The following is a 15,589-nucleotide window of genomic DNA, read 5'->3' on the forward strand; positions in this document are numbered from 1 at the left end:
ATGACTACATGATCCAAAACGTGCTTGGATTGTAGAAAAGTTTGGATACATTTTCCATTGACATGCAAAAATGTAAAATTTTCTCCGATTCCTTCCGAAACTCAGCTTCTCCCACATAATTAAATTCGAGTGCTATTTGAAATCTTATAACAGACATGTTATCACTATGAATGGGGTTCTAATTGATTGGTCTAGCGAAGTCCAAGATTTAGGACTTATGTATAGCGTGAATTTATTAATTATTAAAAACCACACAGAAGGTATGTAAGCGAAAAGGTACGAATATAGTAAGTTGATATTTGTAGAAACTCAAAACCATTTACTAAAATTTTTTTTTTATTTACAAACTTAGCTGCAACGCCAGGTAGAATGCATTACAGAATACAGAGAATTCAAATTAAATGTTGAAATGGATTCTGAAGTTGCTTCCCTGCACACCAAAACATTATGAATATTATGTGACTTGTTTGAATGAATTGACACAAAAGCACATGACGGAATCGTATATGTTTTTCAACGTCAGATGATTTAAATATGCCACGGAACCTATAAACATAGCACACGGTGCGTTGCCGCACGAATGCACAAGTAGCCGATGATTAGTCCAAATTGCGTATAATCTCTTATACTTCGATCACTTCTCTCTGAAAAAACAAGGTTAGCTTAGGGGTAACGTTCTAGACACTCACTCTGTGGGTCTGTGTTCGACGCTCGTGCGGCTTCTGATTTTTACTTTTAAACATTTTTTTCTATGTGTGGTATACCAATGAACTTCATACATTTTTTTATTGTCTATAACTCAATACAGTTGATTCGAAAATATAAGATTGCTAATGTCGTTACTGTTCGCGTGACCAATATGTAGGTTTGGGGTCGTTCAACAATGATGTCACAAGTTTTAGGGGGGAGGGGGTCTAAGATTCTGTGACAGTACATGTACTACACTGAGGAAAATGGACGTATATGACTTTCAATCAAACGCCTTACGAAAATTTGCCACAAGGAATCGGTATGAATTTCAATATGTTGCCTTATGAATGATGATTTTCATTTGAAAATAAAGCAAAGTGCGGCAGACTGGGTTCGAACCATGGAAGTCGGGGTCGGGAGGCAGGTATGTAGACCACACGCCCATCGATCGCCCCCTATAGGTATACAAAAAAGCGTCACAGAGGGGGGGAGGTGGTCTAAAAATCCCAAAAAGTAGTGGACTTCATATTCAAATCGCCCCTTACTTCGACCTGGCAGTACCGGTACTAAGTGTCAAATCAATATTGGTGACAAAACAAAACATGCACTACAACATGATGTATACATTACGGCCAATTGAAGCTTGTTGAAGCATAATTTGGCAAAATAATTTAAATGACTACAGTGCCACTAGCTATATGGCTTCTACTCTCAATACCAAATTTTTAAAACGACTCATTTATTTTGTTTTTCATTATATTTTTTTACCAGTGTAATATATCCAATCTGCATTATCGACAATCTCGCAGATCCATGTCGTTTGGACCTTTTGCAAGTTGACAGTTGCATCTGAAATCTGTCAAAACAAAATCAAAATTGCAGATGGGACCTTCGGTCATAGCATCAAATTATTAAATTTTTTAAAGTATTTTTAAGCTTTTGTAGTGCAAATATCATGGAATATTCTAAGAATCAACGCAGACACAACACAAGTAATTGTAGGGGTAAGCAATATCTTAATTGTATTGACCTGGAAGCTAGAGTTTCCATCCCGGGACATCCCGGGACGAAAAATCCCGGGATTTAGGAAAATTCGGGATTTCCCGATTCCCGGGATATTATTTTTGAAATCCCGAAAATCCCGGGATACCCGGGACAAAAAATACTGTTTTATTTCCGTTTTGCAAACAGTGTAATTTTTCTTCTTACAAAAGTTATACTACTCAATGGAAGGCTACTGAATGATGCTTTTTCCAGCAGCTACAGCTCTCTATTAATTAAACGACAAGTATCTACAGTCCAAGATCAGCTACATCTATTTGGCGCCTGCTTCCTACCCATCTCCCGTCTACGTCGTGGTTGTGTACACTACCTGGTATTCGCCTTGCTAATCTCCTCGCGCCGTCCAACATTGAGTCAGTCTTCCTGAGCTTCTTGCCTCCAAAACAATTCTTGATCCTTCCAATCGACGTTCGTACAACAAACTTTCCAGCACATGCGCAAGTACAAGTGGTCCGACCACGATGCTCTGCCTAATTTGTTTGGTGTATCGCTTAGATCAATATCAACTCTGGTCTGAGGGGGTTCCCATATACCCAATAGGTTATGGGCCCAGTACGATTCTACTGCGCTTTTTTCATCTTTCATCACTGTTGAATGCAATCCCACCAACTGTCTAAACCCAATGCATATTCAAAACAATGCAAACAGTCAAGCCGACTTCAACTACCAGCGAACCCTTCTTCTCGGACTCGGCGATCATATATTCCAAAAGGGTACTCTACCTTTCGAGAAAAACGTGATTTTATTTGCTTCTTGAAGTCGTTTTTTTTTTCGAAAGAATCTATTCAAATTAAAAATGAATTGAGTTCCAATTTGAAATCTGTTAAGAAAATTATTTTGAGCTTTTTAGTGGAATGTCTTCACTTGTCATAAGACGAGTTAATACAATCCCATTGAATTCCACCACTTAATTGTATCTTGACAGATACGTTTTTCGACCTCAACAGTAAGGCCGTCTTCAGTGTCTTGTACTTGACTCGACTTCCGACTTCCGTCGAGTCGAGATACAATTAAGTGGTGGAATTCAATGGGATTGTATAAACTCGTCTTATGACAAGTTGAAATCTGTATTATCTGGCCTTTCTAAAATATGAGCTTCACCCCTGAACATTGAATAAAATCTTTTTTAAATCAAAAAATAAGTTTTCTAAGGAAACATCGAAAAATCCCGGGATCCCGGGATTTCCCGGGATATACGAACAAGTTCATCCCGAATCCCGGGACAACGAAAATGGCCGGGAAATGGAAACTCTACTGGAAGCTATATTCGATGTATTACCAACTTCAGATTCCACCGATTCCATACTTCAAGTAACTTCTGGTGAGATTATGTTGTGGCGCTGTTGGATACTAAGGACATCAATCGTGCCAAAAAGCATCCCGAATTGAATATGTAATTAATACGTTTATAATTTCCGTTTGATTGGATACATGTTCGGTGAGATTCTCACACTTTCCATTTTTCATATTTTCACTAATTCGTTCGCTTTTGTATAGATCAATCGCATTCGTCGTTTGGAAGTGCCCGTTTACATAAAGCAGATAACTACGCTCTCTTGTGGACCTACAGCTATATTCAGTTCCGTGATGAAATTTTAGAGGAAGCGATCAAGAAGCAGTCAGCTAATGGCCTCTGTCGTATCACTTTGGTGTAATTTCTGTGCTACACCGTTCGTTTCCTTCGTATGGATACACGACGATGCTATATCTATACAAGATCGCAGCAGTTTGCAACTTTATCATGGCCCAACCGGTATTTCAAACGCACTTAGTTTACTTCAGATCAGTGCCAACGAACTAGGCGCAGAACTCCCAAGAAAATAGACGGATTAAAAGATTAACTTGCAAATGTCTACGACGGATACTTATTTTCTGCAAACGCCTGTGATTATTTCAACCGGAATGAAGTTTCTGCCGCTACCAATGAATTCAATTATTGATTATCAAAAAAAAAGTGATTCATGAATAGGAAGTGAAATAAAGTGTTCATGTCAGCGTGCAACTATATTCATACTCATTTAATCTCTCTATGTCAAAATTTTCAAATATTCAATATGGCAAAATTCTGATGTTTTTTTTTCCTAAAAATAATAGTATTTGTGTATTTAAACCAAAATAAAAATGTTTGCTCATACATGTGCTTACATAGGGATAGGGTAATAAGCCATTTGAGCAGCACCTCACTTGTGTTATTCAAAAGCATTAAAACCGAATGAATGGAGGACAGTGGCTGGTTGCCTAACCACTAATCACTAATCCAGACTGTAATCATATAGAATTATACAATAAGTAGGTAATAAAATTATTACTTGAGCTTTATGCCACAGATTTTTAACAAGTACTTTCCGAAAAAACAGGTCTGGTCATTCACGTCGCGCTTATTCACTTTGCTTAAATAGTAAATATATAACTATTTGATTAAAATGGAACATCGAAAAGTATTAACTCCTATGGTTTTGTGTATAGCTAGTGCGGCCAGATGTACTTGAAGCCGAGGATGAAGCTTTGATGTTTGTTGTGTTTTGCATATGGGTTTTATATTATTAACTAATAACATCTGCTATACTAAAGGCACATTTGTGGTGCAAGAACCGTGGGATGCCATGGTTGTACCAGCATAGTACAAGATGACACACTTGTTGAACAATTTGTACCATGGTAAAAGTGTTACCAATATGTCACAAGTGTAACTGAAGTTTACGTATATTTTATAGTTTTTTAGCGGATGGTTTCTACAATATCATCACTATACACTACTGGCTTTGGACTAAAAAGTTGTCGATCTCTACCGGGCAATTGCGTTTCCTGCCAATCTCGGCTCAATCGGACTTCTCGAATCGTTTTCCCTGGCGAACAAGAGGTGATTTTATTATGCATTTTGGTTGAAACCCCCATGCGCCAGCCTATGCAACAATCGATTGTGTCGTATTTTTCAATGCATAATACTTAAATACATTTATTATATGCAAAAACCATTAATATCATAAATTTAAATGTTTGAATTGAAATCTCGCTTAACTTTTCAAAATGATAACATTTTTCATGAATTAATTTGAATCGCGCAATCAACAGAACAACATGAAAGCTTTTGATTGCAGTACTCAAATTAATTCATGAAAAAAATGTTATGTAGGTCCTTTTGAAAAGTTAAGCGAGAAATATTCGTTTAGATTTTTCTCAAACCACTCAAAGAATTATGATCTTCAATTAAAAAAAAAGTGCGACTGACTGGACTCGAACCATGGACATCAGGTTTGGAAGGCCGGTATGTAGACCACACGCCCATCGATGAGTGACAAATAAGGCAGACAACTGCGTATTAGAATCACTGTTAGTAGAATAATCAGTCGAAGATTCATAAGACACCAGTTATGAATTTAGACAGTACAGTTTGATGAGCTAACTAGTGATATTCATATGTACTGCGTAGTAGTAATCCAAAAAAATATTTTGGTATGGCATAATTTGCTTCCATGAGTCATTATCGAGTCATATATGTCTATAGAACATCGACTCATGGTGGTTTTACTGTTGGTACTCCAATTCTGTACCTGTTTGTTTATATATAGAAGCTTGGACTGATGATTACGCCGACCATGCTCAGTGGCGGAAACCCGGATAAAACCTAGAACAAACCTTTTTTTTCGAGAAGCTGATATTGTTGTAATTTAGCACATTTAAGCCCCAAACGCAATTTAACGGAACGGCGACGGAAACGGAAAATTTGACAGTTCGCCCATGTATTTTCTGTCAAATTTGCCGTTTCCGTCTCCGTACCGTTTTATTGCATTTGGGGCTTTAGTCAATGAGCTAATTCCTAAATTTGTTGATTGTAGCTTGTAAATTTAATTTTTGGTGACTTGGCTTAAGTTGATGCTGTAACGTATCTTTTAAACAAATATGTATGGGAAAAGTAAATTTGACCAAACTTTTTTCGGGAAAGATTGGGAAAGATCTGATATCATGCATTGAAATATATATTTTGTCTACTTAACGGTTGTTGTTAGTTTGGTCAATTGCGCCTTGCTGCGCCAAAGCGGGAAACTAACTGTTTCAAGGTTAGAATGGAGACGCTACTGTGGCTGCAGATCCTAATTCAGTCTTTAGATAGCATAGCATATGTCGGATAACTATTTAAATTTTAAAATGAATTCAGCGTTACAAAATTACTGCTTGGTTAAATTTAAGCGCAATCGTAGGTTTAGTCTGGCATTTGCATGGAAGCACGCCACTGTGCGACGGCACATTTCCATTCCTTCTCTCAGGCGCATTCGTATGGGAGAGCGTTGGACAAAGCACGAGTATTTACTCATGGTAGGTATTTGTGCTTTCCTTAGCACATGCTAGCAATAAGACATGAAAAAAGTTATGTCATGTCTGACTTTCAGCAATTCGATGATTTATTTTTATATATATCTTGTCGCATGTAATGTGTATTGATGGTGCTGTGGTGTGGTAACCGCTTCCCGATCTAGAGATCACGAGTTCAAATCCAACATAGGGTGTTTTGCTTTTTTTTTTAACGTAAAAACAGTTTTTTGGCCATAACTCCGAAACGCAAAGTTCGATCGATCTAATTTTAAATAGGAACCAATGGGACTGCATTCCGCGTCGAATGCAACTTGTTGCGAGCAAATCGGATAATGATAAATACCCAAAAACGTGTCTCACATTTTTGTACACATACACACACACACACACACACACACATACATACACACATACAGACATCACCTCAATTCGTCGAACTGAGTCGATTGGTATATAACACTATGGGTCTCCGAGCCTTCTATAAAAAGTTCGGTTTTGGAGCAGTTCTATAGCCTTTCCGTATACTTAGTATACTTAGTATATGCCAGCCATGCACGATTATATATCTTGTGTAGCAAGTACGATGGATACTAGACTGGTCCAGCTTAGTATGGGGAGAAAAAAATGTTGTCGAATTCCACGGGGCACTCCCCAGAATTGTGTTTTTGGGTGAGAAAATCAATCTCTGAAAATTTCAGCTCAATCGCTTGTTGCATAAGCTGGCGCATTTGATTCGAAGTTTGTATGGAGATTTCAGCCAAAATATATAGGAACATACACTTCCGTCACTCATTTGATTTGAAAATTGGTTCTGATTGCTCGATTGAGCTCAGAATTGCAAAAACGGCAGTTGGTATGCTACAGAACAATTTCACAGAACATTGTATAATGATTAAATGAACTTTTATATGGTTTTCGGCTGATTTATTAGGAGCTGAATTGTGTATTTTTGGATTCGAATCGTATCGAATCGTATCAGCCGAAACCTATTTATAGGCCGTTTTTGCAATTCTGAGGTCAATCCAGTAATCAGAACCAATTTCCAGATCGAATGAGTGACGGAGGTGTATTTTCCTATACATTTTGGCTGAAATCCTCATACAAACTTCAAATCAAATGCGCCAGCTTATGCAATAAGCGATTGAGCTGAAATTTTCAGAGATTAATTTTCTCACCCAAAGACATAATCCTGGGAGGTGCCCCATGAAATTAGACACCTTTTTATTTCCTGGGCCAGTCTAATGGATACACTATACCTAGGGTGTCGAGAATGTTTCCCACCAGAAAACATCCTAGACAGGAACGAGAATCGAACTCGTCATCTCCGGATTGGCGATCCTATGCCTTTGCTCGCAAGGCTAACCGGAGACTGAACATTCTGAAGTGCACTCCTTAAAATGTTCGAAAAACTTCTTTTGTAAATGAAGAAGAATTTCGGGTTAAGATTCGGAAGAACTTGTCGAAGAAATTCATTAGAATGTTTTTCCACCGAAAATTATATGTATTTCCCACGGGACTGTTTTTAATTTTCAGACAGAATTCACATGGATTTTTTTTCGGAGTTTTAAGGAAAATTTTTCGGAATTTACACTGGAGATGTTTTGTTTGTTTTTCATTCAAAATTTCCAAGCAAAATTTTTCAGAGAGAATTGTTCAAAAAAATTCTGAATGCCAGCACTTTATCAGGATTGTATGAAGTAATGTCAATGTTTTTACAGGAAATTTCTTTACTTGATTTTTCCTGAATATCCACAAGAAATTCTTTTGAATTTTTCTTCTTAAGTTTTTTTCTTGGATTATTGTAAAAACATGAACATTTTTAAAAATTGTAGCCGCAGTCCGCTGATGCAAAAGTGTCGGCGGCGTGATGCCAAAAACCATCTGCGGCAGATTTTTTTTAAATATTTTTCCATTTTTCCTTTCCAAATTTTTTTTGTGGAAATTGAGACTGAATCGCAACCTGTTTTTTATTTTTATTTTCGTTTATTTTTGTATGGATATAGCCTAGGCTAAGATGGTCAAATAATGCAGATATGCATCGGCGTTGCGACCGACGCTGCGTTATCGATTTTTCTCGATGCACACCTACGTCTTTTTAATGCTGAGTTGAAAAGACGCTACGTGAGCATCGGCCCTTAGATGCGCTTTGCGTTTAGTGATTAAATTATTAAATTTTAATGATTTCTATTTTTTACACCGCTATTGTTATTCACCGAAAGTTTTTCGTGTAAAAAAAACCACGTGGTTCGAGAGCAACACCCCCCCTCCCCCTATGTGGCTTATCGTGGTCATTTTCCAAACCCCCCCCCCCTCCCCCCATATATGACCACGTGGTTTCTGGACGGCCCCTTAGATGTCTGTTGTCGACGTTTCAACGAAGTGTCTTTTAATTTCGATTTTAATTTGTCAAAATGTATGTTTAGAAATAAGATTAGTTAGTAATGATATCTGTCTGTACGACTTTTAAATCGAAGACTAGTAAATAAATAAATAAATAAATAAATAAATAAATAAATAAATAAATATTACGAAATAAACGATGCAGTAGTTGAGCGGATGTCATGGGGTCAGCTTTGAGCATCTCGGCTGATATGCGGTCGACCCCTGGAGCTTTATTCGATTTCATGCTTTGGATGGCTGTTTGAATCTCTAGCAGTGATGGAGCTTCGGTATTGACGCGTGTTATACGTCGGATCCTAGGCAGATCATGCCGAGGTGGTGATGGCCTGGCTGGCACTTGAAAAAGTTGTTCGAAGTGCTCGAACCAGCGTTTCAGCTGGTCGGTTGGGTCGGTCAATAACTGATCATTCGCGTCTTTCACAGGTATCGTTGCGTTCATCTTCGCCCCGCTTAAGCGTCGTGAGATATCTTAGAGGAGACGAATGTCCAAGGTTGCAGCGGCTTGCTAGTCCCGTCGACATGAGCGTTTTATTTCCTTCTCAAGAGCCGCGTATCGTTGACGGGCTAAGACTTTGGCTCCTCTGGTTTTCGATCGCTCTATCGCGGCTTTGGCTTCTCTTCGCTCCTCTATCTTCCTCCAGGTCTCATCGGTGATCCATTGTTTTCTCTGGGTGCGTAGTTCGTCCAGATTGTTCTCGCTGGTGGCGATGAAGGCATTCTTGATGGCGGTCCATTGGTCTTCCACGCTGCCACCTTCCGGAATATCTGCAGCATTAATCAAGCTAAGCTCTTCTTTAACTATTTGCATAATATGCAAGGAACATTGAAGATTTCCGGGGAAATCATCTAGAAATTTCGCATGGAATGGAATCTGAAAAAAAAACACAACAGGTTGAATGATCATTATAATTGCTGAAAGTTCTTTACTTATGATTGCTTTCAGCTCATTCTGACCATAACAGCGGTTCTCATATGCCAAGGACACACAGACAATAGCTCAGTTCGTCGAGCTGATTGTATATAAGACTATGGGTCTGTGGAATTCAATCTGAGGTATATATCTATGTGCATTTTAGAAAGGTACACAGGATTCTTCTAGTTTGCAAATGTACTTGACTCGACGAGACACTAAAGACGACCACACAGTTGTAGTCGAAATACGTATCTGCAAAGATATCGAAATAATTGGTGGAATTAAATGGAGGTTACTTAACTCGTCTTAGACGGTTGAATTCATTCCAATAAAAAGAGCTTAAAATATTTTTTCTGAAGTTTTGGCTGTTACGCCCTTTTTAAATTTCCATTCTCAATCTGTGTATGCGCCTGGCAGATGTAGATACATAATTGAGTATCCCACTAAATAAAAAAAATTAAGCATTCATTTTCTAATTTTGACTTAGCCCAATACTATAAAACCACACCGACAAGACAATATGAAGTATGTTTCAGCATAATTACATTATTCTTAGGTGAACTAAGGTTTTAAACGAAATTTGAATCCGTATATGGAAAATCCCACAATTTCTATATTTTTTCATACTTACTAGAATAAAACTGATATAAAATTGATCATGTTCGGAAGCACACGCTCCACGATGAATTTCTTTGAAAACGGCACAAACGCTGGCCTTATCGCCTAAGGTATATGCGGCAAGAATGCGATGATTTATCACCGACTGCCTCTTCTGTTATTTTAACTCTATTGGTCGCAAACAGTGATTTGACTTCGAAAAAGTGAAATCAGAATTGCGTACATAATGTAAAACCAATTTAATAAAAATTCCACGGAAAAAACATTAAATTTCGTTTCGTTTCGAAAAAAATCGAATTAAATGAAACTTGATTTAGTATCGTTTCGAAGTTTCGAAAGTAAATCTATATTTCGTTTCGTTTCGATCCGAATCAACATAGACATTTTAAATTTCGTTTCGTTTCGTTCGGAAAAAGTATGTTATCGCATACTCTTACTAGAATTAAATCATAGTGGACGATCTATCAAAAAGCGAGATTCAAATGAAGTTGTGGCCTGACCCTTTTGATAAGTATCGATCGGAACCGATTATAAAGAAATGGCCATATCTCACTTGATTCTGGTCCGATTCCAAATCTCAATATATGGTTCCAATCAGCAAGAGCCCTACTTCTTTTGTGGTTACTAATATTATTCAATTTTTATCCACAACTTCTCCTAATATCCACCTCAAATTTAAGGTTTTGAACCTGCCTCCGAAAATATCTCCGGAATCCGGTGGCCATAGTCGGTTCCATGGACATACCGTCAAACTGCATTAATTTTATAGTTCGGGTATGCCTGAATTGTCAAAATAGGATGATAACTAAGATAGTTACAACACATCTAATTTTACCCAAAATTTGCCTATCCTAATTATTTTGTCCATCCCCTGTATATTCAACCGAGTACCCGACACCAACATCCGGCCACTGGCAACGTTCTTCTCGTCTGTCAATCTCTGACAAACCAACCCGATCTGGGTCGCCTTTGTGTAGTGCCTATCACTTCTCGTGCTGCTAAGCTCAGCTCTCCTCCATGGATCGACTTTCATAGATCGTTGATACTGTCCCTAACGTTAATTGCACTTAATCGTTCGTCGAGCTTCTGGCGGTACTCAGCAATGTAATGACTTAACCAATGTAACATTCTTGATTTGCAAACGAGATTTGATGCAAAACGATTTGTGTTTCCTATACATTGTGTCAGACCGAACCGATACAGCTGCTTAAAAACCAAAAATTTCCTATAACGTAAAATAAATCGATGAATACTTAATTATTTATAGCCATTGCATAGCAATTCAATGTTAAAGGGTGGTAATCCTTTGCAGTTTTTCTTAATGAACGTAAAGCACTTGGGTACACATTGAAGTACAAGGAAGGCAAACATAATTCTTCGATATCAAATTTAATTAACTCAACCTTCTTGAAACTCATCCCATCATCGGATGTATCGTAATATTCGTTATCGTTTACCTAACCTATTTTTTACATCGAACCCCCGATCCATCGGGCTTAATGTTCGTCTTTTTACCACTTGGGTGGCTCTCCCATATCCGAACCACACCCCGTTGTTTACACGGCCAGCATTTACTCGGTGCTCCGTGACTCACCGTGGCAAACCGTTCGTTAGCTAAACTTTCAATTTTCACACTTTTTTTCCTGATCCTTCTTCTATCATCTCTCTTTTTTATTACGCTCTATTTTTAGGCCACCGAGAAAAACTGCGAGGTCGATAACGACAACTACACCTCGGAGATGGACACCAGCCCGAAGCAGGGGGACTACACGAAGCGAAATATATCATCCAATTATGCCAATTCGCACCAAACGCTGTACGAGTTCCTAAGCTCGGCTCGCAACACACCGAACGCCACGCGCCACCAGCTGACGGCACCGAGGTCCTCTGCCGTGGGACTAACAACGGTGATGGCGGGCAGCAACAGCGGCAGCCACTACGAGATGCGACCCATCAACACGGTCCAGTTCAATGCCAGTCAAATATCGCTGGCCGAGTCCTGTGTCTCCAACGTCACCAGCAGCGGCCTGAACGCCGTCAAGGTGCGGGTGCAGGGCGGCAAGCGAATCCCCATCCGAATATCGTCGCTCAAGCGCGAAACCAAAACGGCCCAAACGCTCAGCATGGTGGTGGGTGGCTTCATTGCCTGCTGGTTGCCCTTCTTCGTGTACTACTTGTTGATGCCGTTCCTGCCGGAACACTCGCAGAGCAAACCGCTGATGGCGTTTCTCACCTGGCTCGGCTGGATGAATAGTGCCATCAATCCGTTCATCTATGCGTTCTACAATGTGGACTTTCGGATCGCCTTCTGGCGGTTGACGTTTAGGAAGTTTTATAAAAATAAGCACAACCTGGCGTTTTTCAAGCCGTAGGGTGGTGATTAGAGTATTTGGGGATGTACTCCTTGTTCGATAGCAAAGCATCATCACCATCGTTGATTAATGGTGTGCCCAAAAGGCAGTGGAAGCGCATTGGTATGAAATTTGAGTTGTCGAACTTGAGTCGACAATTTCAAATTATTGAAATGGCGCCAAAAATACAACGATGGTTAAGTATGAACATTTGGTCAGGCGTTAGGTCCAACAAGTGTGCGTTCTTAAATGCATGCTGTTCTTTGTAGAATCTGGTTATTTTACCGAGGTGAATACTAGTTTGAATATTAGTCAACATGGCAGATTATCTTAGCTACAGGCTTGTCCAACAAAATTCTTATTCACAAATTTCAAAACATAGCATAACAGTGTAAACGGGAGGTAACTCCAATCATAACTGCAAAGTACAAAATCGTCAGCGTTATCGTAATGAGCAGTTAAGCATTTCCCTGCTTCACAAGCATCACACGCTGTTTAATCCATTCAGAGTAGAGTATTTCCTTTATCACTCATGCAGGGTCATTATTGCAATGCGAATCAGCCACGGGCAGCCAGCTGTTACTTGAGTGAATAAACGAACGACAGTCTGTTCTAAAAACGATGTACGGTGGCTCATCTGCACGTCAGCCAACACAGCCAACACAACATTGTGTCTGTATATTCAAGTATAACATAATACTTTAACCGATACTTTGAAGCTGGTGCAACAAAATAGTTCAGTAACGATCACTCATTATAGGGGAAACCTTTCTATTTTCTATTATATCTTTCATTTGTATTTTATATCGAACATGAGATGATTCAATTGTTAATTTTAAATTAGTTACAGATGAGATTAATATATGACTAACGCAGTAAAAACAGGAGCAGTTACCCTATGAAGTGAACGCTCGAACGCTTTTCGTCCGGATCATTTAGTAATAAGATTAGACAACGTGCGGAAAAGTATATTTCCAAGTGATTAATAATCTTTCCTTGTAATTAAGAGCAGATCTATTTCAAAGAAAATTATAAACTGGGGATCTATGGTTCTACAAGTTTTACTCAGTATTAAGACATTAAGATGCTATGCAATCTTCGTCATTAATGAAAATGTGTTTAAATAGCCAATAAGCCGCAACGTAGGAAGAAACTTTTTTCAATATTCGCCAGATGGCGTTGGGCAACGAATGCAGTTTACCAACAGAAAAAAATCAATTCCCAGTCTAGCCAGACAAATTGGTCGATGGTTTCCAAGAAATATAGGCATAGACAGATCTTGACAAATGACAAACAACTGCCGCTTTGCGTGGAGGAAATATTGAGAAAGCCCTTGCAGGCGAAAATCTTCGAATGGGGCTGCGGAGGGATAATCCGGTTGATGTTGTAAAGGAGCGATGATAAATGAAATTGAATAAAAACCGGCAAATGGCAAAACCCATTTGAAATGAAACAAACCTGAAATCAATGTTTACGATCGTATGCTTAAAGATTGGTTGTCTTCTGGAACATGCCCTGTTTTGATTTGTTTTGATTTTTACAGAGCTGTAGTTGGTGCGAGTATGAGTAAATGGTGGATAATTTGGTTCGCTATTTAAACAACTTTGAATGCCTGAATAATATGGGTTCGTTGTATGTATTCTGTTTCAAGCGAAGTTTTCTTTACATAAATTTTCAAAATGTTTGAGTGCTGCTAGTTCACGAATCGCTTTCGATTACCATAGCCGTCGGTCTTGGACGGTCAGTTTCCCCGAAAGTTTATGGTTTCCAGGTCTGATTCCATCAAATGGCTTTTCTAACCCCATCTAGCGTAGGCATCTGTTAAGCTTGTCCATCGTCACTAATGTTTATTTTGTTCATTGATGCACCGTCACTTTCACCGTTCAACAACGCCTCAAATTGTTGCTTCCACCTGGCAGCCACTTCGGTCTTATCTGTCAGCAAATTACCTTCCTTGTCGTTGTACATGGCGGGAGATGGCGCTGTCTTCCTCCGCACGCCATAGACAGTCTCATAAAAACCCGCCTATCGTTCTGCTCCATTCTTTCCTGAAGTTGCTCTTAGTACGTTTTTTGTATCCTGCGGTGGGTTCGTTTCTCGGCTGCTCTTGCTTTCTCGTACAGATCTCAATCAATGGCTTCTGGCTTCTGGCAACGTTTCTCAGGTCTGTCAATCTCTGCACTCCACAGCGATCCAACCCGTTCTGGGTCGGCTCTGTGCAGCGCTTATCACTTCTCGTGTTGATTCCACCGCTCCATGGATCGACTCGCATAAATCGTTGATGTTGTCGCTAACGACGATTGCACTTATCCGTTCGTCGAGCTTCTTGAGCTGATATTTCTTGCGCCGGCAATCGCTGGATATTGTAATGCATCATTCACTGTGACCTTTCATTCGATACAATTGACAACCGTGATGGAGTTTTACTGACAACAGTAGTGATCAGAGTCAATGTTTGGAACTCTGAATGTCCGCACATCGATAACATCCGAGAACATGGTCTATTCGGTTCCATGTTTCATAATTTGGGTGTCTTCAAGTGTGCTGGCGGATATTCTTCCGTGTAAAGTAGGTGCTACTGATGGCCATCCCTTTGGCAGCAGCAAAATTTACTAACCGTAAGTGATGGCCTTTGGCATAGGGAGCGGAGTGAAGAGGCTCAGAAGCCTCCTTCCAAGAGGCTCGGAAGCCTCCTTCCAATAGGCTCGGAAGCCTCCTTCCAAGAGGCTCGGAAGCCTCCTTCCAAGAGGCTCGGAAGCCTCCTTCCAAGAGGCTCGGAAGCCTCCTTCCAAGAGGCTCGGAAGCCTCCTTCCAAGAGGCTCGGAAGCCTCCTTCCAAGAGGCTCGGAAGCCTCCTTCAAGAGGCTCAGGAGCCTCCTCCAAGAGGCTCGGAAGCCTCCTTCCAAGAGGCTCAGGAAGCCTCCTTCCAAGAGGCCTGGAAGCCTCCTTCCAAGAGGCTCAGGCCTCCTTCCAAGAGGCTCAGGAAGCCTCCTTCCAAGAGGCTCAGCCTCCTCCAAGAGGCTCGGAAGCCTCCTTCCAAGAGGCTCGGAAGCCTCCTTCCAAGAGGCTAGGAAGCCTCCTTCCAAGAGGCTCGGAAGCCTCCTTCCAAGAGGCTCGGAAGCCTCCTTCCAAGAGGCTCGGAAGCCTCCTTCCAAGAGGCTCGGAAGCCTCCTTCCAAGAGGCTCAGGAAGCCTCCTTCCAAGAGGCTCAGAAGCCTCCTTCCAAGAGGCCTCGGAAGCCTCCTT

The 15,589-nt window shown here is 40.0% G+C and overlaps 1 protein-coding gene and 1 long non-coding RNA gene across 2 annotated transcripts in view; both read left to right on the forward strand.

Annotated features, from left to right (window-relative positions):
* The window catches only part of LOC134227314 (probable G-protein coupled receptor No18), a 203,736-nt gene extending 190,106 nt beyond the window's left edge, over positions 1–13,630 (forward strand). Inside the window, exon 6 of the mRNA XM_062708701.1 lies at positions 11,686–13,630. Within this exon, the coding sequence (XP_062564685.1) occupies positions 11,686–12,366 (681 nt within the window). The 3' untranslated portion in view covers positions 12,367–13,630. The remainder of the gene's footprint in view (positions 1–11,685) is intronic.
* Positions 3,046–3,759, forward strand: LOC134227328 (uncharacterized). Its single transcript, XR_009983656.1, has 2 exons — positions 3,046–3,190; positions 3,250–3,759. It is a non-coding gene; the product is annotated as an uncharacterized LOC134227328 (long non-coding RNA).
* Positions 13,631–15,589: the final 1,959 nt, after the last annotated feature.

The sequence above is a fragment of the Armigeres subalbatus genome, chromosome 1 (genome assembly GCF_024139115.2).
Source record: "Armigeres subalbatus isolate Guangzhou_Male chromosome 1, GZ_Asu_2, whole genome shotgun sequence".
NCBI classification, from domain to species: domain Eukaryota; kingdom Metazoa; phylum Arthropoda; class Insecta; order Diptera; family Culicidae; genus Armigeres; species Armigeres subalbatus.